Source organism: Gorilla gorilla, chromosome 10, assembly GCF_029281585.2.
Source record: "Gorilla gorilla gorilla isolate KB3781 chromosome 10, NHGRI_mGorGor1-v2.1_pri, whole genome shotgun sequence".
Taxonomy (NCBI): Eukaryota; Metazoa; Chordata; class Mammalia; order Primates; family Hominidae; genus Gorilla; species Gorilla gorilla.
The window spans coordinates 111373829-111397504 of NC_073234.2; the positions used below are offsets into that span (position 1 = coordinate 111373829).

A 23676-nucleotide genomic window follows, 5' to 3' on the forward strand; every position below is an offset into this window, starting at 1 on the left:
CCTACCGCATCCCCCTCCTCCCCACCCCCAGGTCCCTCGGCTCGCGGCCCTCCGCGTCCCCGGCTCCCGCCCCAGAACCTGTGGGCAGATGTTTCCTCCACGCAGTACCCTCCCGGGGCTCTGCCTCCAGGCTCGCGTCCCAGCACCCTAGGCAGAGGTTTCCCCCACTCTGTCCTCTCCCAGGGCTCTACCTCCAAGCTCTCGTCCCTGCCCCTGGGCACAGCTTTCCCCTACACTGCCCTCTCCAGGAGCGCTATCTCCAGGCTCCCACCCCAACCCCCCGGGCAGAGGTTTCCCCCATGGCCCCCCTTCCGGGGCTCTACCCCAGGTTCCGGTCCTTCACTCCCGAACACTCCGGGTGCCCTCACCCAGCCACCCCTTGACGCGCTTCCACATAACCACGTGATCCACACAGCTCACTTTGATCTCTCGGGGTGACCAAGCTTAAGTTTCCTTATCTGAAAAGCAGGGACACTAGTCTCCATCTCGTTTACTCGGGACGGGACAAGACGACCAAAAAAGAGAGGATTCCTCATCAGGTTTATTACTCGTTGCCATTCTTGCAATGATTACCGCCCCCGTTGCTGTGGTTGGGGGAGGCGAGCAAAGGGCAGCGGCTGCGAGCGCCCGCCCCCGCCCCACCCTCCCAGCCCCGGACAGCGCAGGCTGCGGCTTTTCGTCCTCCACTGAGTCCTGCCGGTGGCCCGAGCCCGGTGGCCTCCCGGCGACCCTCGGCGCGAGGCGACATGGCAGGCGGCCACAGCCTCCTGCTGGAGAACGCGCAGCAAGTGGTGCTGGTGTGCGCCCGCGGCGAGCGCTTCCTGGCGCGGGATGCGCTGCGCAGCCTGGCGGTGCTGGAAGGCGCCAGCCTGGTGGTGGGCAAGTAAGTGGCCGGGCGCGCAGGGTGGGGACCGCCACGGGCGGAGCTGGCCGCTCTTCCTCTCACTGTGCACTCTGGAGGGAAACAACGCCGTGAAAGCGTCCCCGCACAGAGATACACGGGCAAGCCAGCCTTTGGGGTACTTGTTGCTAACACGCTCTGCTGCTTGGGGTTGTCATTCCGTCCAAAGAGCTCAGAGAGGAACACCCCATTGGAACGCATCAGGGTCCTGCCTCTGCTGGTAAAATATCACTGTCCAACCGTCAGAAGGGGTTGAGGTCCTCCCCAGTGCTTCTTAAAGGGAGGCCAGGAGACCACCTTTGTCAGGGTGGCCTGTGGTTATTTTATTCCTACGGCAGATTTCTGATTCCACCTGCGTCCCCCACTCCCTATCCCTAGAATTTTAGAATCAGCATCACTGGGGCTGGAGTTCTGAGACCTGAATTTTTCAAAAGTACCTTTCACATCCCCGTGATCTCGTACACTAAAGCTTTAGAACCACGGAGAACATTTAGACGATAATGGCCCTGAGTGATAATAAATCAAGATTTGACCATCAGAAAACAAGATATTTCTCTTACTCATCTGAGCTTCCTGCCAGATATGAATAAAAGAACAAAGTTTGAGGGCGACCTGGGGTAGCAAGGGAAGTTGGATGAGAATTTGAATCCAAAGGGTGCCATGGGGCCACAATTGCACACGATGAATGAGTCTCACAAACTGACCACGGCTTATCTGAGGCAGTTTAGGGTTGTGCAAGAGCCCAGCTTTTAAGGGACTGTGGGTTGGTTTAATTTTATTTATTTATTTATTTATTTATTTATTTATTTATTTATTTATTTATTTATTTTTGAGACGCATGAGCCACTGCGCCCAGCCTATTTTTTGTTTTTTTGAGACAGGGTCTAGCTCTGTTGCCCAGGTTGGAGTGCAGTGGCATGATCTTGGCTCCACCTCCCAGGCTCAACTGCAATCTCCACCTCCCAGGCTCAAGCCATCCTCCCACCTCAGCTTGAGGAGCAGCTGGGACTACAGGTGCACGCCACCACGCCAGGCTAATTTTTGTATTTTTTGTAGAGACAATGTCTCACTGTGTTGCCCAGGCTGGTCTTGAACTCCTGGGCTCAAGCCATCTACCTGGTTTGGCCTCCCAGTGCTGAGATTACAGGCGTGAACCACCACGCCCAGCCTGACTGGTTTATTTTTAATTAAGGGATGAAAACATTCCCAATTTACTATGAAAATATTATTTAAAATTTTGCTTAGAAAGTTGAAAAATATGTACCTGGGTTGGGACTGGAGTATCTTATAAAAATTATATCAATGCGACCAGGCACAGTGACTCACGCCTGCAATCCCAGCACTTTGGGAAGCTGAGGCAGGTGGATCACCTGAGGTTGGGAGCTCGAGATCAGCCTGGCCAACATGATGAAACCCCATCTCTACTAAAAATACAAACATTAGCCGGGCATGGCGGCACACGTCTGTAATCCCAGCTACTCGGGAGGCTGAGGCAGGAGAATCGCTTGAACCCGGGAGGCGGAGGTTGCAGTGAGCTGAGATCTCGCCACTGCACTCCAGCCTGGGTGACAGAGCGAGACTCTGTCTCAAAAATAAATAAATACATAAATAAAATGATACTAATGCACCAACATGAAGTCCTGGGTTCCAAGACATGTTCTATGTTCACATCAAAACCACAAAAAGTAGGGAAAGGAAAAGGAGGGAGCTGACTTGTGGTCTGGAAGGTGGGGCTTTTTCATTTGAGTCTGCTACATTGTTCTCACAGTTTGTTGGATTTATTACAATGAAATGAATTTACAAGAATATTGAGAACTTTGCCATTCAAATATGATTAGCTCGGTACAGGATGGTGTTGTTTTTATTGTCACTTACTATCATCACTGTCTTATATATTAGGTTGGTGCAAAAATCAAGTATAGAATTGGAATAATTATCTGGTGATTTGAGGTGCTTTGAAATATATCTCCCACCTCATTATCTGAATGTTTTAAGGTAAAAGTGTTTTCAGGGTGAATTATTTAGGTGATTGTCTTAAATTTTCACATCACTTCCCTTATGCAGAACCTGTGTGTTCAAGGACAACTTAATCCTGCTCTTCTTTTGGTAGACAAGAAGAACACAGGCTGTGAGTGTGAGTGTGTGTAGGGAGAGGGGTACTGATTAAAAGCATAGAGAAGTGGAAGAAAGTTCCATTTCAAAGCCCAGAATTGGATGGATTTTAACGGTGTGTTGTTTTTTTTTTTCAACAAGTATATACATACCATGGTGTGTCCTGATTAGAATGAATCTCAGTAAGATCAACTAATAGTTAATCCCCTATATGCTATAGATATATAAAATGAGTCCTGGAAAAGAATATGGTTTGAGGGACACCAGAAACTCCCCCTTCCTAAAAATAAATATCTCAGTGATTGTCTGCCATAGGGTGTAAATTCCACCATTGTGTTCATTCATTTAGGTCTCTAAAGGTATCTCATTCTTAAATTAAGTTCTCTCTCTCTTTCTGTGTGTGTGTGTGTGTGTGTGTGTGTGTGTGTGTAGACTGCAGTTAATCTTGAAGAGGCTCCCAGGTGTGGAAAAGAAGCACAAACTGTCATCCAGTTTACAATTGTCCCATCCAAAGGCTAAAACCTAGATGAAAATGTCTAAATGAACAAAACAAACACGAATTAAAATATAGATTCATACACAAGGACCATTTGTTTTAGCACTTCAGAGGAGGGGCAAAAATGGAAAATGTTGAAGGAAAAATTGGTGGGTGTTATATTTTCCTTCCTAGAAGCCAATTAAACTGTCAGGTGGACAATGAACCTAAAATAGGACATTTTCATTCATTCACAAATATGTGCTGAGTAGTTAGATTGTGCTCAGCGTAGAGGACGCAAAAATGACTAAGACTGGTTCTGACCTCAAAGAGCTCAAAGTCTACTGGGAAACAAGACACATGAAAAGATAATTATAATACAATATGGTAAGCACAAAGGTAGAGAGATGTGTGCATGCAGGCTTATTATAAGAGACTGCACGGAGGGGTGCCTGAACCAATGGGAGGATCGGGAGAGGTGTCAGATTTATCTATCTATAAAACAAGACCAATTTTTAGGTTTTAGAAACTGAGACAGTGTATGTGCCAATTCTAAATTTTCACAAAGCACCCTGAGAGCCACTCAAAGAAGCATCATCCTCCTTAAATCATCATCATTACTGTTTTCACTATAATTATACTTTAGCTCCTAAAGTAGGGTCTTGCTTGCTAATTTGCTTTACTTTCAGAAGACTCTGCAGAATTTTTCTTCCTAAACTTCTCAGAATACAAAGTAAATAAAACCACGTGTGCCTATTATTTGTATCCCCTAAAAAAAGTATATGTGTTATACGTTCATTGTAGGAAAAGAAAATACAGTTGAACAAAAAGGAAAAAGTCACTCAAACCCCATCATTAGGTGAACTAATACCAACATTTAGTGCTTCTGCTTTCAGATGTTTTCCTATGCAAATAGAATCACATAAAAATGCATGCTTTAGAAAAGGAAACTATGCATATTGTTTTGTATTCGGGTTTTTTCATTTGGTTATAAATAGTGAAAATCTCACCATAGCAGTAATATGTATCTTTGTAATTTTAATGACTACCTTAAAAAAACACTTTTGGGGGAATGTTTTTTGTTGGTTTCCTTCAATAACTGTCCTCATTATGTCCTCAACAAAGGAACATAAGCCTTTGTTCAAACATAGGTACATCCACCAATGAATGAGAGAACCACACTGTTGAAAGGTAGATAAGCATGGGATTAGTGGGGTCAGGAAGAGGACCTAGTGCCCTCAAAATTCACCTCCCGCACAGACGGAGAATGTTAGAGATTTATTTCTTAGGTTTGACTTTGTTAAAACAACCTCTCTTAAAGCAGTGTCAGTCATTAACTCTTTGCATAAGAGCATTCTCTTTGTTCTTTCCCATTCAAGGGTCAATTTCTAATCCTGCCGGTCCTTTCCACCACCAGATTCGCTGCACACTGGGTAGATTATCTAACTGGGCCAGATAAAAGCTGTTAGTGATGAAGAATTGTATTAATCAGGATACTAAATTCTATTTCAAGACTTAATTTCTTATTCCACCCTAAGTTTATCCTCCCCAAATCCCCCACAATCATTATTCCTTTTCCTATCATAACATCTCTTTCCATCCAGTTTCTTCTGCTCTTCCACTCTTACATTTTGTTAGGTTACCCCAACCACTTCTGTCCCAGTTCTGAATCCCTTATCCTAACTGCTTTTCACAACACATTCCAGCTCTCAGGTTTATAGCCCTGAATCTCCATGTTGGAAACACGAATTTGTTGTAAGTGACCAAGACCTAAATTAATAGTGGCTGAAACAAGATGGAAGTATATTTCTCTCCTATGTGAAAATCCAGACATACGACTGCAGGGCTAGTTGATTGCAGTACTCCATGGGGTCCTCAGGAGCCAGGCCCCTGCTGCCTTGCTCTCCCATGCATGGCCCACTTTCTTACACTCACTCCATGACCCAAGATGGCCACCCCATCTCTAGTTATGGTGTCTGCATTCCAGCCAGTAAGAATAGGAAAAGAAGACAATCCTACTGGCTAGACCTTAGTCTCATAGCCACACCTGGCTAGTGGGAGGCGGGGAAATGTAGTCTGTATTTTGGGTCATCATGTGTCCAGCTAAAATTTAGGGCTCTACTAGTGTAAAAAAAGGTAACATTGATCTTGGGGAACAAATGGCAATTGTCCGCTACATATATTTGACGTTTAAAGTTTTTTTAATTGTAAATTTTCATGGGTACATATATATGGGGTACATGAGTTATTTTAAACAGTCGTACAATGTGTAATAATTATATCAGGGTAAATGGGGTTTCCATCATCTCAAGCATTCATCATTTCTTGGTGTTACAAACATTCCAATCGTACTCCCTCAGTTATTCTAAAATGTGCAACATATTATTGCTGATTGTAGTCACCCTGTTGTGATATCAAATACTGGGTCTTATTCACTGTATCTAACCATATTTTTCTAGCCATTAACAATCCGCATTTTTCTCCTCTCCCCTTCTATTCTTCCCAGCCTCTGGTAACCATCATTTTACTCTTTATCTCCATGAGCTCAATTGTTTTCATTTTTAGCTCCCACAAATGAATGAGAATATGCCAAGTTTGTCTTTCTGTGCCTGGCTTATTTCACTTAACATAATATCCTCCAGTTCTATCCATGTTGTTGCAAATGACAGAATCTCACTCTTTTTTTATGGCTGAATAGTACTCCATTGTGTGTATGTATTACATTTTCTTTATCCATTCATTTGTGGGTGGGCACTTAGTGTACTTCCAAATCTTGGCTATTGTGAATAGTGCTGCAATTAACATGGGATGCAGACATCTCTTTAATATACTGACTTCCTTTCTTTTGCATATAGATCTACCAGTGGGATTGCTGGATCATTTTAGTTTTTGAGGAACTTTCATACTCTCCATAGTGGCTGTACTAATTTACATTTCTAACAGTGTACAAGGGTTCCTCTTTCTCCACATTCTTGCCAGCATTTTTTATTGCCTGTCTTTTGGATAAAAGCCATTTTAACTGGGGTAAGATGATCTCTCATTGTGGTTTTGTTTGCATTTCTCTGATGATCATTGACGTTGAGCACCTTTTCATATACCTGTTTGCCATTTGTATCTCTTCTTTTGAAAAATGTCTATTCAGATCTTTTGTCCATTTCTTAATCAGATTATTAGGTTTTTTCCTATTGAGCTGTTTGAGCTCCTTATATATTCTGGTTTTTAATCCCTTGTCAATTAGATAGTGTGCAAATTATTTTCTCCCATTCTGTGGGTTGTCTCGTCACATTGTTGATTATTTTCTTTGCTGTACAGAAGCCTTTTAACTTGAAGTGATCCCATTTGTCCATTTTTGGCTTGGTTGCCTGCTCTTGTGGGGTATCCCTCAAGAAATTGTTGCCTGAACCAATGTCCTGGAGAGTTTTCCCAAGGTCTTCTTTGAGTAGTTTCATAGTTTAAGGTCTTAGATTTCAGTCTTTAACCCATTTATATTTGATTTCATTCTTTTGCATATGGATAGCCAGTTTCCCTAGCACCATTTATTGAAGAGACTGTCTTTTCCCCGACGTACGTTCTTGGCATCTTTGCTGAAAATGAGTTCACTGTAGATGTATGGACTTATTTCTGGGTTCACTATTCTGTTCCACTGGTCTATGTGTCTGTTTTTTATGCCAGTACCATGCTCTTTCGGTTACTATAGTTCTGTAGTATAATTTGAAGTCAGGTAATGTGATTCCTCCAGTTTTGTTCATTTTGCTGAGGGGGCTTTGGCTAATCTGGGTCTTTTATAGTTGCCTCGAATGTGGCTAGAGACACTTTTCCAGACTCAGGTTCAAGATAGAAACACAGTAAATGTTGACTAATTAACACCAAAGAATCTGAAAACATATTTTAAGTCACTCATCAGATTTCTCACAAGATTTCCCCAAATTTAATAACTATTTCTTGATTTTTCTTCAGAGATGGATTTATAAAAGCTATTGGTCCTGCTGATGTTATTCAAAGACAGTTTTCTGGAGAAACTTTTGAAGAAATAATTGACTGCTCTGGGAAATGTATTCTACCAGGTATTTACCTCTTTTTCAGTAAAGGTCTACAAGTAGCTTTAACAGTTGCTCCTGAAATGTAAAGAGGAAGAGTAACAGCTTATTTTAAAGTCTCAAAATAATATTAAAAAAAAATCATCATTCCATGTATTGAATTTCTATTATTGAATGTCTAGCTGCTTTCAAACATGGTTTCACCTTGAATCCTTATAACTGCCCTGTGTGGGAGGTATCATTATCTATACTTTACAGATTAGAAAATTGAAGGCTAAGGGTGAAATATGTTACCCAAGGTTCCTAAACAGGAAAAAGACAACCTAGGAATCAAGCCCATTCATTCGACTCCACTTCTTCCCACTCACATGCTGAATAGAAACCAGCTGTGTTATGTTTAGGTTCAAAAACAGTCAAAAGAACTTTATTAATCCATGGCATAGGAGAGGCTAACAAGGCAGCTGCTGTCTCTAATACTAGAAATACCCTAAATTTGTATAGGATGTGAAACAAAGGATCCAGCTCTGGGCAGAAAAAGAAAAACAAAAATCCTAGAGCTTTCACTGCAGTTCACTTGTATCTTTAATGATTGACAACAGAATCAGTTTATTAACCATCATCTCCTACATTATGTTGTATGGCTTCATATAATCATCCAAAACAAGTTTCACAAACTTTCAGTTCTACACAAACAAAAGGGCTTCATATTTATATTTTTTTATATAAAATTTTTATACTTTTAAATGTTTATTGTACACATCTGACAGAGCATCTACCTGATGGGTTTTCATTTGTTTGTTTATTTTGAGACGGTCTCACTGTGTCACCAAGGCTGGAGTGCAGTGGTGTGATCTTGGCTCTCTGCAACCTCCACCTCCCAGGTTCAAGCAATTCTTTTGCCTCAGTCTCCTAAGTAGCTGGATTACAGGCATGCACCATCATGCCTGGCTAATTTTTGTATTTTTAGTAGCAACAGGGTTTCACCATGTTGGTCAGGCTGGTCTTGAACTCCTGATCTCAAGTGATCTGCTGATCTCGGTCTCCCAAAGTGCTGGTATTATAGGCATGAGCCACCATGCCCGGCCTTCCTTATGATTCTTGAGGGTCAGGAGACAAAGTCAGGGTGAAATGTTATGAAAAAGAGGAATATAGCAGAAAGCAATCTGAGTAGGGGCTTTTGATTTTAGTCCAATCAGAGCCAATAATGAGTCATTTAATCCATAAGGTATCTAAAACATTTTGGAAAGACACACTTTACTGAATTGTACCCGGATAAACAAAAGTTTCAAGTGATTGCTTTACAGTTTCTCCTTAATTAAAATACATTTCTTTCTTGAAAATAGATTAATCTTTCTGATTTCACATTTTCCCTTCTCAGAGTTGCAGGGGGAGGGGATTGTAGTATTATGTTTTCATATCCAGATTATTCCTTGTGATAAGGTTCATGGTTTTGCCAACTAGGGGGCTTGACAACCTAATTTCAAAGCTTATTTGGGCCAGGAGTAGTGGCTCATGCTTGTAATCCCAGCACTTTGGGAGGCTGAGTCAGGCAGATCATTGGAGGCTGAGGCAGGCAGATCATTTAAGCCCAGGAGTTCAAGACCAACCTGGGCAACATGGCAAATTTTAGCCTGTGTGGTGGTGCATGCCTATAGTCCCAGCTACTAGGGAGGCTGAGGTGGGAAGATTGCTTGAGACTGGGAGGTCAAGGCTGTAGGGAGCTGTGAGTGTGCCACTGCACTCCAGCCTGGGCGACAGAGTGAGAACCTTTCTCAAAAATAAATAAATAAAATAAAATAAAAGCTTATTTGGTGAGCATGGACTTACTGAGCAAAAGGAGCTGTATTTCTCTAAGGGATATTTTCATCATGTTGCATCACCTCCTTCATTAGAGCTTTCTAGACCAACCATACAACAGGGCAGTCTTCTTTTCTCTCTATCAAGGGAACCAGACAGACAAATTCTTCCTTTCATGCTCCTCCAAAATGGATGGCCACCATCACGCTTTCCCCAGAGCAGCGGGGTGTAGTGCTGCTGTTTGCCTGCTGTCTAAGTGCTCTCTATTTTTTAATTGTAAGATAACTTGATTTATTGATTACAGGTTTGGTGGATGCACACACACATCCAGTATGGGCTGGTGAAAGAGTTCACGAATTTGCAATGAAGGTAACTGCAACAAATCATGGCAAATCAAAATAAAGCACAAATATGAAGTCTTTTGCTGAAGAGTTAGTAGGCTATCAAGCTTTGCAACATATGTCAACATATTTTTTAATGGATATTTTTACTTGCTTGGGTATGGGAAACAAATGACAACAAAACTTATTTATAACTGCCCCAAATCATTGTATTATACACAGGGCTATTCCTGCCCACTAGTGTCTCCCTCTCTTTCCTTCCCCACATTCCCATTCCAAATCGCTATCTCTAGTAGCCTTTGAAAGGGCTCCAAGGAATAGTTTGAAAATTGCCATTCATTGGAGTAAAGCTTGGAAAAATATGTTACTAATCACAAAAATAAAATACCTTAACTTTTCTCTTATAAACTGAGACTCATTAAGAATCACAAAATGTAATCTGTGTTAGTCCTATGTTAGCTGTAACCAACTCCTAAATCCCTGGTTGGAGAGATTTTCACGTGTTTTTTAAAAAAGAAAAAAAAAGATGTGCCTCCTAGCAGCTAAACTGGCTTATTTCAGGAAAAGAAAAAAAAATTCTTTTCTTCAGCTATCATGTACCTTCTTCAACAAACTAGAGCTGTTTTTAAGATTGTTTTATTAAATCACAGAATTTCAGAGCCAAAAGCAGTCCAATCCTCTCATTGTATAGACGGAGAAAGAGATTTACAGTCCAATCTTCTCATTATGTAGATGGAGAAAGCTGGGTCTAGAGAAGGGAAGAGTGTTGACTAGGGTCACCAGCTGGAGGATGGCAGAACCCAGATGAAAACTCTGGCCAGGAGACCCCAGGCCTGCATCATTTCTCTGCACCACACTCCTTGCTGCCCAGAGTAACTGGAGCCCAGTGGGACCCCAGAAAGAGCCTCTTTGAGTGACAAAGATCAAGCTCCAAACTCGGATGGCCAAATATTGAGACAAGGAAACTTCCTGGGGCCGCTTTAGTGGAGATCTGAATAATTGCAATGGGGTTCCCTGCAACTCCTGAATTGCCTAAGCTTTGTTTTCTCAAACAAGCTGAGGGATGGAGGGAGGGCTGATACTTAGCAGGTACACATTGCGGGTTGATTAACTTGTTAAAATATTGCAATACTCCTGTGCCAGTTTTGTTTTGTTTTGTTTTGTTTGCTTGTTTGTTTTTTGAGATAGAGTCTCGCTCTGTCACCGAGGCTGGAGTGCAGTGGTGCGATCTCAGCTCCCTGCAACCTCCGCCTCCCGGGTTCAAGCGATTCTCCTGTCTCAGCCTCCAGAGTAGCTGGGGCTACAGGCGCGTGCTACCATGCCCCCGCTAATTTTTGTATTTTTAGTAGAGATGGGGTTTCACCATATTGGTCAGGCTGTTCTTGAACTCCTGACCTCGTGATCTGCCCACCTAGGCCTCCCAAAGTGTTGGGATTACAGGCGTGAGCCACCGCGCCAGGCCTCACTGCCCTAAGATCCCAACAGGCCACCCACCACATCTCCCATCTCTACCACTCCAGTTTCTTCCCAGGACCCCTTCGGAGCTCCCCACAATCCAGTGTCTGGCAGACTAGGGGCTTCCAGGACTGTGTATCCCAGCACCTTTCTAATCTGATGGGTTGTTGCCCATGCCATATGGCTTCTTAATCATTATATAATATTGCCCCTGGAAGTAGATTCTTCAGACCTCCCTGCAACTTCCTGGCATGTGCTGACCTAAGGGTGAGACGTGTGTTCAGTTGGCAGGAGCCACCTACATGGAAATTCACCAGGCCGGAGGAGGGATCCACTTTACCGTGGAGCGCACGCGCCAAGCCTCAGAGGAGGAGCTGTTCCGCTCCTTGCAGCAACGGCTCCAGTGCATGATGAGGGCTGGCACCACGCTGGTGGAGTGCAAGAGTGGATATGGCCTCGACCTGGAGACCGAGCTCAAGATGCTGCGCGTGATAGAGCGCGCCCGGCGGGAGCTGGACATCGGCATCTCGGCTACCTACTGCGGGGCTCATTCAGTGCCTAAGTAATCTCAGCCAGTGGGGACCCGGGTTTAACTCAGAGCATTGAAAACGAACCCCGGGGGTGGAGGTGCATTAGCACTTTAGCTCTTGCAGGGAGATGGATAGAAGTCTTTGGAAAGACCTGATTCTAATGGCCACTCATCCCGCAGACTCGGTTTTAGGAAGGCGATCGCTTAGCCTCATCAGTCTGCTAGTCCTTTAATTATGATAGAAGAGATGTTTCAAGCTCTTTGGGTTAAGACAAAGAAATGGCTCCGTGTAGGTCGTTTAAAATTACACATATTAATTTGAATAATTTCCCATGATAATTAATTAGCATTTCTAAAAGCACTTTAGAAATTAATAGTAACACTCTTTAGGAGGTAGCTCAAACCTTGTGGTCTAGGTGACTCAAAGGGGTTCGTTTTTGTTCATCTGGTTGCTTTCTTAACAGCAAACATTTTTGTTTTGTTGTTGTAAATGATTTTAGCCTTCCCCTTTATCTAAAAGTTCCTCCTACATGGCCTTACTGTAGAGAACTCTGTTCCTTTCTGCACTTGGGTTTTATTTGTCCAGAGTTCCTTTTGGTCCTGGAATTTCTAAATAGGAAGGCTCATGGTTCCAACAGCCGACTGAACTATCTAAAAGAAATCCAGGACTTGAACATGCATAAGGTGCCTCCAAAGTCTTAGTGTGGTCTTAAACATTGATAACTTAGATAGATAAATATAATACTACAGACTTACAATCATTATTTTAAAATTTAATTGTTTAAATTTCTTTTACATTTATCTGATTTTGTAAACTTCGGAATATAAATTCCGTTTTTAGGCCAGGCACAGTGGCTTACACCTGTAATCCCAGCACTTTGGGAGGCCAAGGCAGGTGGATCGCTTGAGCTCAGGAGTTTGAGACCAACCTGGCCAACATGGCGAAGGCTTGTCTCTACAAAAATATACAAAAATTAGCCAGGCCTGGTGGCCCATGCCTGTAATCCCAGCTACTCAGGAGGCTGAGGCACGAGAATCGCTTAAGCCCGGGAGGCAGAGGTTGCAGTGAGCCGAGATTGCGCCACTATACTCCAGCCTGGGCGACACAGCAAAACTCTATCTCAAAAAATATATATATTTTTTTAATTGACAAATAATATATTTATCGTGTAGAGCATGTTGTTTTAAAATATGTATACCTTGTGAAATGGCTAAATCGAACTAATTAATATATGCATTACTTTACATACTTATCACTTTTTGTGGTGAGAACACTTAAAATCTATTTTTTAACAATTTTTAAGAAAACAATACATTACTATTAGCTATAGTCACTTTTTAATGGAAAAATATAAATATTTAATATCAATAAAAATTAACTTCTTCATGTTATCTTCAATCAGAGGAACTAAAAAAGTAACATTAAAATTTATTATTTCAAAATTAACAAAACTAGTTGTGTAGAAAAGACATAAATATTTAATATTTCCAGTGATCTTTGTTGTAAGTTTTTAGCATTTATATTTCTGAAATTATTAAAGCTTGAAATTTCACTGAGACTCTTGAGTCATTCTCTATAGAAAACCATAGATTTTTTTTCAAACAGAATATAAAGTGTATAATAGTCTGTTTTCTTTTGCAGTAGAAAGGATAGTGTGGCATGGTGGAAAAGTCTCAGTTTGAAGTGATGCCAGACCTGGATTTGAATCCAGCTTGGCTACTTCCAGCTGGGTGATTTTGAGGTCATGACTTAACTTTTCTGAACATGAATTACTCATCTGTGAAACAGAGCTAAATGCCACCCTATTCTATATGATTGTCTTGAGAATTAAAAATAACTTGCGCGGGCAGGGCACGGTGGCTCATGCCTGTAATCCCAGCACTTTGGGAGGCCGAGGCGGGTGGATCACCTGAGGTCAGAAGTTTGAGACCAGCTTGATCAACATGGAGAAACCCTGTCTCTACTAAAAATACAAAATTAGCTGGGCATGGTGGCACATGCCTGTAATCCCAGCTACTCGGGAGGCTGAGGCAAGAGAATCACTTGAACCCGGGAGTTGGAAGTTGCGGTCAGCCGAGATCATGCCATTGCACTCCAGCCTGGGCAACAAGAGCGAAACTCTGTCTCAAAAAAGAAGAAAAAAAAAAAGAAAAGAAAAAAAGAAAAAGGAATAACTTGCATAAGTGCCTGTCTCTCATAGTCCACCTCTACCCACCTACCCAAATGGTTTTGCTGAGTGAGAGCCTTCTGTGTGCCAAATATAGGGCTGAAGTTTCACAGAAATTTTCTCCATCTGCCAATGAGCCTCTGAGGTCTGCATCTGGATTCCCATTGGTAAAGCCTGAGCTCAAATAACAGCTAAAGAGCATCTCCTAAGTTACATGGCCACCATGTGGTAGAGCTCTGTGTCTACCAGACTCTAAAAGCCCAGGCTTTTCTAACATATAACTACTGCAGAACTTTATTTTATCTACTCTTCTTATTGTTAATTTTTTTTTAGAGACAGGGTCTTGCTCTGCTGCCCATGCTGGAGTGCAGTGATGCACTCATAGCTCACTGCAGCCTCAAACTCCTGGGCTCAAGCAATCCTCTTGCCTCAGCCTCCCCAGTTGCTGGGATTATAGGCATGAGGTACCATGCCCAACTCCACCAGAATTTTAGAGAGAATTTCAGAGCCTCCTACTATCCTCCTCCCCCATATCCCCAGATAGTGAGACAGAAAGCTAAGGCAGGTGCTTCAGGAAACATTGTGGAGGAAGAAAAAGGCAGGGTGATAGCTGGGCTCAGATAAGGGGACCACAGGTGGGTCATCGGGGGGAGTATCCAGGATGCCCTCTGAGTGTCCTTGACAGGAAGATTACGCTTTTTTTTTTTTTTTTTTTTTTTTTGAGGCGGAGTCTTGCTCTGTCGCCCAGGCTGGAGTGCAGTGGTGCGATCTCGGCTCACTGCAACCTCCGCCTCCCTGGCTCAAGCAATTCTCTTGCCTCAGCCTCCTGAGTAACTGGGATTACAGGTGCATGCCACCATGCCCGGATAATTTTTGTATTTTTAGTAGAAACGGGGTTTTGCCATTTTGGCCAGGCTGGTCTCAAACTCCTGACCTCAAGTGATCTGCCCATCTTGGCCTCCCAAAGTGCTGGGATTACAGGCATGAGTCACTGTGCCCGGCCAAATTAAGCTTTTCAGCCAGGTAGCCTTGCTGGCATCCCCAAAGGTAACACAGGTATGCCAGAATGGATAAACCATTTGAGTCTCTGTGCATAGGGTCAGTGCATACAGAAGTCTTGTCAATACCTCCACTATGTAGACATGGCCCAATAGTTAAGAGCCCATAGTTGTAGCTTTGAGTCTTTCTCTACCTTTCTGAGGCTTGAAGTCATTTACCTCTACTGCTCCTCAGGTTCTTCAAGTGCCAGATTACCCTGTCTTTTTGTGTTTACTTTTTAATATTTGCCCATGGCAATCTCATTTTCTTCCCCAGAGGAAAAACTGCTACTGAAGCTGCTGATGACATCATCAATAACCACCTCCCAAAGCTGAAGGAACTTGGCAGAAATGGGGAAATACACGTGGACAATATCGACGTATTTTGTGAGAAAGGTGTCTTTGATCTCGATTCCACCAGAAGGATTCTTCAATGTGGAAAAGATATAGGGTTACAGATTAACTTCCATGGGGATGAACTCCACCCGATGAAGGCTGCTGAGGTGTGGTTGACTTTTAGTTTTTCTCTCGTCAACATTCATTCTTGCACGTTCATGCTATGGGAAACTTAATTAGTTTCTTCAAAGCCCTCTGAAAAGATATTGAATGGGGAAATTTGTTTGAACAATGTACAGATTGGTCTGGTTGAGACTTGAAAACCCTGACCTCTATTAAAAACTTACTTTTTTGCTGATGATTTACTTTCATTATCATCCACTGGTGATATTAGTATTAATAGCAAAAGAATTGGCTGGGCGCGGTAGCTCACGCCTGTAATCCCAGCACTTTTGGGAGGCCGAGGTGGGTTGATCACGAGGTCAGGAGATTGAGACCAGCCTGGCTAACACGGTGAAACCCCATATCTACTAAAAATACAAAAAATTAGCGTGGTGGCACACGCCTGTAATCCCAGCTACTCGGGAGGCTGAGGCAGGAGAATTGCTTGAACTGGGAGGCACAGGTTGCAGTGAGCGGAGATCATGCCACTGCACTCCAGCCTGGGAGACAGAGCAAGACTCCATCTCAAAAAAAAAAAAAAAAAAAAAAAAGGAAAGAAAAGAAAAATAATTACCTCAGTGATCTCTTTTAGTAAATTTCTAAAGTATTTTGCTTGGCACACAAAGCCGCACTAGCACAGTATATTAATTTCACTTGTACCTTTTCAGATCTTTCTGTGGCAGCATCCAAATCATTTTAGTGGAGCACACCAAAAATAGCCACAAGATGATTTTCAAATCCATATATCTTTGCTCAAATTAATTCACTTATTCATCCTTTCAACAAATATTTGAATGAATACTGTGTGCCAGGCACTGTTTTAGGCACTGAGAATTCAGCAGTAAGACAAAGTCCCTACAGTCATGAGTCTAGGCTTCTCTCCTCTAAAGCCTGAGACCTAAATAAACAAGCCCTTGGGGCATAAATACAGACATAGATACCCCACCTGCATGCCTCTTAACTGGCTTATATCCAGCTTGATCTCTTCGTATTGCTTCCAAGTCTTGTCCCATTTTCTGCTTCAGTAAATGACGCCATCACCTGTCTGTTGCTTAAGTCAAAACCTTGGATATCATTTTGACTGCTGCCTCTCCCTCACCTACCGCATTTCATGCAAACACCAATTCCTCCCAATTCTCCCAAATAGCTCTAGATCCCCTTATCTCACCTCTGAGCCATAAGATTCATAAAGTTTTCTGTTTCAGAAAATGTCTGAAGGATTTGTGTTTAAAAATAGTTTTTGAAGTAGCCCACTAGCTAATTTTCAAATGAGTGCCCATTACAAACCCTTCACCCATTTGGGGGATTGGGCTTACAACGGTTGGTTGGCAAGAAATCTTAATAATAAAACACTGTTTCTCTTTATGGGAAAAACAATTTAGGCCACGCTCGGTGGCTCACGCCTGTAATCCTAGCACTTTGGGAGTCCGAGGCAGGCGGATCACGAGGTCAAGAGATCCAGACTATCCTGGCCAACATGGTGAAACCCCATCTCTACTAAAAATACAAAAGTTAGCTGGGCATGGTGACACACGCCTGTGGCCCTAGCTGCTCGGGAGGCTGAGGCGGGAGAATTGCTTGAACCCAGGAGGCGGAGGTTGCAGTGAGCTGAGATTGCACTACTGCACCCAGCCTGGCTACAGAGCAAGACTCCGTCTCAAAAATAACAAACAAACAAAACAATTTAATGGAACTTCATGGATTCGTTGTTGCTATTTGTTAAATCTTTCCCTCTCTGCCCATTCTCCTTAGCTTGGGGCTGAACTGGGAGCGCAGGCAATCAGCCACCTGGAAGAAGTGAGTGATGAAGGCATCGTTGCCATGGCAACGGCCAGGTGCTCTGCCATCCTTCTGCCCACCACAGCCTACATGCTGAGGTAAGGTCGTTTCTCACCCCAGACCCAAGAGCTGCAAGTACAAGCTGCGAAGACACAGACGTCCAAAGTGCCCAGACATTATTTCATTGCCCTTACAAATCCCTTAAAAATGCAGATGAAGAAAACTCAGCTAATGAAGATGCCAACCCTGGACTGATGTTCGTAAACGAATTTCTCTGAGGAAGGAACTTAGACCCAGATTGCCTTTGAGTGGTAGGATTATTGAGGAAGATGGTGCTTTCTTTTTCTTTTTCTTTTTTTTCATGGATTTTGGAATTTTCCAATTAAAAAGAATTACTATGAATTAGTTTTATAATTAGTAAATAATGAAATAGGTGCTATACTTTTAAATATATGCATAAGATGTTAAAGATATTTAGCAGTATTCAGAATCTGCATGAGCTGTTTTCTAAAGGGATGTTAGTGGGTACCATAATTGTCATAAATCTTTATAAATCCTGGGGGTGGGAGGAAAGAGGAGACATATATTTTGTAAAATCTCCCCAGATATTTTGCTGTATGCTGTCTAAGAATTGAATACACTTAGTTCATCTGTTATTACTGTTGCTCTGATTCTAACCAGTATGAGATCTGAGGTCTTCTGACACTTCCCGTTGTACCACTTACTTACATGATATCCAAGTTTGTGGTCTGGGAGGCCAGCAGTCAAGAGGAAGTTTATCTTCTCTTAGGACTAGGTGCTTTCTGTGTAGCTAGGACACGTGGTCTTTTTCATGGGGAGTGATTCTGCAGTTAAGACAGTGGTTCTCAACCCCAGGGTAATTTTGTCCCTCAGGGGACATTTGGCAATGTCTCGAAACATTTCTAGTTGTCACAACTAGGGGATGCTACTGGCATCTAGTGGGTAGAGGCCAGGGTTGCTGCTAAACAGTCCTCATTGCACAGAACAGCTACCCAAAACAAAGAATTGTCCAGCCCAAGACATGAATTGTACTGAGGTTAGGTAAGACCAGGCTCCGAGTAACTTTTAGAAGGGCGAAGAAAGGAATACTTCAGTGCTTTTCTCAAATCTACTATGATTTTATATGCACATGTATGATATTATACATTTTTATTATTATTACTATTCTCTTAAAGAGTAAACACAGTGTAGACTATACTTAGGAAATATCAATAACGTTTCTTGGTATGACCAATGTCTTATGCATTTCAAGTGTCATCAGTCTAAGTCATCAATCAATATTTGTCTCCACCACCCAAGAAATAAGTTGTTTGTTTTTTATTTTTTTGGAAAGAAAAGGCTTTCTTCGGCTGGGCACAGTGGCTCACGCCTGTAATCCCAGTACTTTTGGGAAGCCGAGGTGGGCAGATCACTTGAGGCCAAGAGTTCAAGACCAGACTGGCCAACATGGTGGAACCCTGTCTCTATTAAAATACAAATTTAGCTGGGTATGGTGACGCGCGCCTGTAGTCCCAACTTCTTGGGAGGCTGAGGCAGGAGAATCGCTTGAACCCAGGAGGGAGAGGTTGCAGGGAGCCAAGATCTTACCTCTGCACTTCAGCCTAGGCAACAGAGTGAGTGAGATTCCATCTTAAAAAAAAAAAAAAAAAAAAAAGGCCTTTCTTTAACTAGTCTTGAATCTGTTGACATGGAGCAAAAGCCTAAGACTTTGTGGTACTGGAGGGCAATTCAGCATTAAAAGTCTGAACTTTGTTCCTATACCAGCGGAGGCTGTCATCTGCCATTGCCACAGACAGGTTTAGCCTCCTGTTAGGACCACAGGGGCAGTCGAAGTGAAGGCCACACTCTGCTTTCTGGCTTCTCGTTTCTGTATTTTTCTGATCTCTGCATCAGGAGAGACCAGCAGGGCCCCCTGCTCTCCCCTGAACCCTCTCTTGACTCTCATTTCCAGAATAACCATTGCCTTACGCTACTTAAGGGCTTGCTTTAATCATGTATTTTATGTATATTTGCATGTAATATTTAAATGTATTCAGGAAATATTCACCTTGGTTTTTATGGAGCGCCCTAATACTTTTACAGCCTCACTTTTTCCTCTTTTACCCGTAAGTATTTATGGAAGCGGGGGAGGGCCATTCAAATGACTTGCAGGGACATTTGAAGCTGTACCCTTTCCTCACTCTCTGTCTCTGCTTCACTCACCTCCTCTCATACGTTGTTGAAAAACATTTTAAGTGGTCCTACAAATGATCGATCACAGACTGGGAGTGACTCTAGGACGAGAATTATCTCTGCTGGACTCTTTCTCTATTGCAGCAGTTATTCCTAAATTAAATCTGTCCTCATTGCTTTAACGAGCTTTTAGGCTTTGTTTATTTTTGATGTAACACTTTTGAGATATGTCCTAAAGAATAAAGAATATTTCACCAGGGAGGTCAAGGGGATGCCTAATCCAGGAAGAAGTATAAACATTTTACACACTAAATTCCTGGGCCTTCAAGATTTTAAAGGAACTACAGAGATGTTTGAGGCAAAAAAAAAAAAAAAAAAAAAAAAAGAGGGCAAAGGGAGAGATGTGAATAGGAAATTGCAAAATGGAAACTAATAAAAATAGCATATTGTGGCTGGGCACAGTGGCTCATGTCTGTAATCCCAGCACTTTGGAAGGCCAAGGTGGGTGGATCACCTGAGGTCAGGAGTTTGAGACCAGCCTGGCCACCATGGTGAAACCCCATCTCTACTAAAAATACAAAAATTAGCTGGGCGTGGTGGCAGGTGCCTGTAGTCCCAACTACTCAGGAGGCTGAGGCAGGAGAATTGCTTGAACCCAGGAGGTAGAAGTTGGAGTGAGCCGAGATCATGCCACTGCACTCCAGCCTGGGCAAGAGACAGAGATTCCATCTCAAAAAAAAAAAAAAAGCATAGTGTAACCTCGTTTATTATTTAATTTGGGAGTCACCAAAAAGCTTATTAAATTCCAAAACCATTTGTAAGTTATATTTTCCTCCCTTTGCAAGAATGCCTTAATATGTAAAAAGATGGATGAGATAAACAATCATTAATTAAATGTTAGTCTTATCTAAGTAACTGCAAAAGCAGAATGATAAAAATCAGGAGTCCTGGGATTATATATGTAACTCTACCACTAATCATTTAATCTTGAGTTTCTGCTTCTTCTTCCAGAATATGAAGGCGTTGACTGTCTCAAGTTCTCTTCTGTTCTGAACAGCTATTCTACAAAAGTTCCCATTCTAGAGACTGACATATTTTTTTCCTCCCCTTAGACTGAAACAACCTCGAGCCAGGAAGATGTTAGATGAAGGAGTAATAGTTGCTCTGGGAAGTGATTTCAACCCCAATGCATATTGCTTTTCAATGGTAATTATTTTTTTCATGTGCCTTTCTGAGCAGAGTATCTACCAAGCATATAAATAATTTAAAAATATTTCACTAGCTTTTAAAACAGTATAAAAAATCTAAAAATATTTTTCTGTGAAACAAGAAAAAAAGGGGTAGACAGCAGTGTAATTGGATTTTTCTGTCCCACATAAATGCCTGCAGGCATAGAGAGAGGAGAGAAGCTTCTACATGCATTATTTTCTGATTCAGCTTTGAGTATTGTAGTTTTACAGTAACCCATTTCCTTTCTCCAGAGAATAGCATAAACTCCAAGAGGTCTTAGTTAGTAAGTGTGGAAGTGAACTTCTTTGTGTGCAGTAAGTGGTCTTGAAAAGTTGTCAATAAATATTAAATACACAATCCCTATAATAAAGTAATCTTTTCCAAAGTCTAAGAATCTTTATGTATAAACTTAGATTTTTCCCATTGCAACTGAGCCAATTCCTCCTATACCTTTAACTGCCTCTATTTGTTGTGCTGTGTTGAGAAATGTTTTAAATTGCAGTTGCCATATGTCACTTTCCTCCAACACTTTTCTCTTCCTGCCTTAGCCAATGGTCATGCATCTGGCCTGTGTAAACATGAGAATGTCCATGCCTGAGGCCTTGGCCGCTGCCACCATCAATGCAGCTTATGCACTGGGAAAGTCTCACACACACGGATCGTTGGAAGTTGGCAAACAGGGAGATCTCATTATCATCAATTCATCCCGGTGAGTGTGCTTCAACTTAGCTCTTTTATATTATGCCCACTGAAGTATGGAGATGAGGCCTAAATCCCTTTTCCACTAATTATTAGTGTCAGACTCTGTCTGGACTCAGACACTATCCAGTCCCCTCTATCTTGATCCCTTTCCAAAGAGCAAATCTACTGACAGACCCTAAACAACAGGGTAGACCAAATTTTCAAGATCTCTTCATCTGGCGGTATCTTTCGTGGATTTCCAGATTTCTGCTCTGTTTACCTGGACTTTGGCCGGGTTGTGCCCTCTGGCATGTGTTTGTGTTTTTCTGCTCGGCTTCTGATTTTCAACTTGCTCCCAACTCTGGCTTGTCACCTTGGTTCTGATTCATTCCCTCTCTGATTTCTCATGCCTACTGGATCCCAAAAGCTTAAACTTAGTTTTCCTGTTCCTGGTGACTTATCACTCACCCACCCATAGTCTGTTGCCACCTGGGCCTCCAGTGTGATATTAGTCTGTTATCACACTGCTAATAAAGACATACCGAGACTGGGTAATTTATAAAGGAAAGAGGTTTAATTGACTCACAGTTCTACATGGCTGGGGAGGCCTCACAATCATGGGGGAAAGCAAAGGAGGAGCAATGTCATGTCTTAAATGGCAGCAGGCAAGAGAGCGTGTGCAGGGGAACTCCCATTCATAAAAACATCAGATCTTGTGAGATTTATTCACTATCATGAGAACAGCATGGGAAAGACCCACTCCCATGATTCAATTTCCTCCCACTGGGTCCCTCCCACGATGTGGGAATTATGGAAGCTACAATTCAAAATGAGATTTGGGTGGGCACATAGCAGCAAACCATATCAGGGTCTTACTGTTCTAGACCTACAAGTTGTAAATCCTATGGCTACTTGACTCTTACGAGCCCATTGCAGCCCTTGGACCTCAAGTCCTCCAGAGACACCTGCTTTAAAATTCTCTCAATGATCAGAAACCACTCCCTGTATTGAATATAATGCTGATGGTGACATTTATGTATCATTTAATGAAGCAAATATTTTAAGATCAAGTACTTAAATGATATTATTAAACAATGTTTGATTTACCATAGACCAGTTAGTTATATACTGTTTTTTAGAAAGCCCGAATACCGTTGACTGGGTGTAAATAAATGTGTAGGGAATGCATTTTAAAATTAGCATTTATTGATAAAGTAATAATTTTTACTTGCACACATTGAAGTAATATATATATATATATTTTTTTCTAGATGGGAGCATTTGATTTACCAGTTCGGAGGCCATCATGAATTAATTGAATATGTTATAGCTAAAGGAAAACTCATCTATAAAACATGATAGATTTGAAAAGAGAAGACTTTTTGACTATATGAAATAAGTCAATATAGTTATATTAAAAGTTAAAACACCTTAATATTTACAAGAATTATATCACTTAAACCTAAATGTACTTCAATGTCTTTTTAAGTCACTCAAAAAACCCAAGGGATAGATTTATTTTAACGCATGCATTTGACATATAAACAGGTAAACCTATTGTGATTAAAATCACAAAACATCCAATTATTTCACAAATATTGGTTACAAATATTCTGTAGATTAATATGATGGGGTATCACAAAAATGCCTTTGTGGGGAAAAGTAGGCTTGGCTTAAAATTTCCATTTTGTGTCTGTATTTCACATCTCAGTTTTTAAACTATATTTAGTGACCATTGAGGGATCGAAAGAAATCTAAGTGATACGCCCCAATGAAGCTAAAATATAGCCTTCTGTTAAGCAAATAGTATTTCCTTTCCCCAAGTAGTTCATTTTCTAGATGCTTGTCAAATGAATTAATGTCCTCTGATGAAGAGTGTCCTTCCGTTTCTAAGGTCTTCTCAATCTCAGCAATAGAGCTTCCCAGCAGCATTCAAGACACATCATTTATACACAGGCACAGGGGCCTTCCTGAAATGGGTGCATTTTTACCAACTACAATCATGTAATTTTTTTGGAAATTTTTTAAAACTTTTGATTCTTTACATTACAATTGGGTGAAACACATTTTACAGCTCTCAATAAATGTTTGCTGTCGCTCTTATTGTTGTTGTTTCCTTTCAGCCTGGAAGTAGATCAGCAGCGTTGTCTATTAGAGTTTTTAGGAAATTACAAAATTATTTGTAAAGAGTCGATAATTATTTACATATAAATGGGTGTTTTTAAAAGCCATGTAAGTTGATTTGAAATCTTTTTAAGTGTTTCAATCATCTTTATAATCACAACTGCATTACCAAACTTGCTAAGAAATGATTTGAGAAGTAAAGATTGACTCTCCAAGTGATCACTAATTTCAGTTTAATAGAGCCTGAATGAATGAGGCTTTGCTGTAGTCAATATAAAGCAACTCAAAATGCCCCTCACTGGAAGGTTAAGGGTAACAT

At 41.7% G+C, this 23676-nt stretch overlaps 1 protein-coding gene across 1 annotated transcript; it reads left to right on the plus strand.

The window, feature by feature from the left end:
• The first annotated feature begins 429 nt into the window (after positions 1 to 429).
• AMDHD1 (amidohydrolase domain containing 1) lies at positions 430 to 23464 on the plus strand. Its single transcript, XM_004053712.4, has 9 exons — positions 430 to 883; positions 7446 to 7552; positions 9627 to 9691; positions 11403 to 11680; positions 15130 to 15355; positions 17103 to 17227; positions 20435 to 20528; positions 21101 to 21261; positions 22505 to 23464. Exons 1-9 carry the CDS (start codon positions 747 to 749, stop codon positions 22590 to 22592), a joined length of 1281 nt encoding a protein of 426 aa, XP_004053760.1. The 5' UTR covers positions 430 to 746; the 3' UTR covers positions 22593 to 23464.
• Positions 23465 to 23676: the final 212 nt, after the last annotated feature.

Excerpts from the sequence above, each read along its gene's own strand:
- AMDHD1 (XM_004053712.4), top strand. The coding sequence starts at position 747 with ATGGCAGGCGGCCACAGCCTCCTGCTGGAGAACGCGCAGCAAGTGGTG. Across the intron at positions 884-7,445 it reads GCCAGCCTGGTGGTGGGCAA|AGATGGATTTATAAAAGCTA; the intron begins GTAAGTGGCCGG and ends ATTTTTCTTCAG. Across the intron at positions 15,356-17,102 it reads ACCCGATGAAGGCTGCTGAG|CTTGGGGCTGAACTGGGAGC; the intron begins GTGTGGTTGACT and ends CATTCTCCTTAG.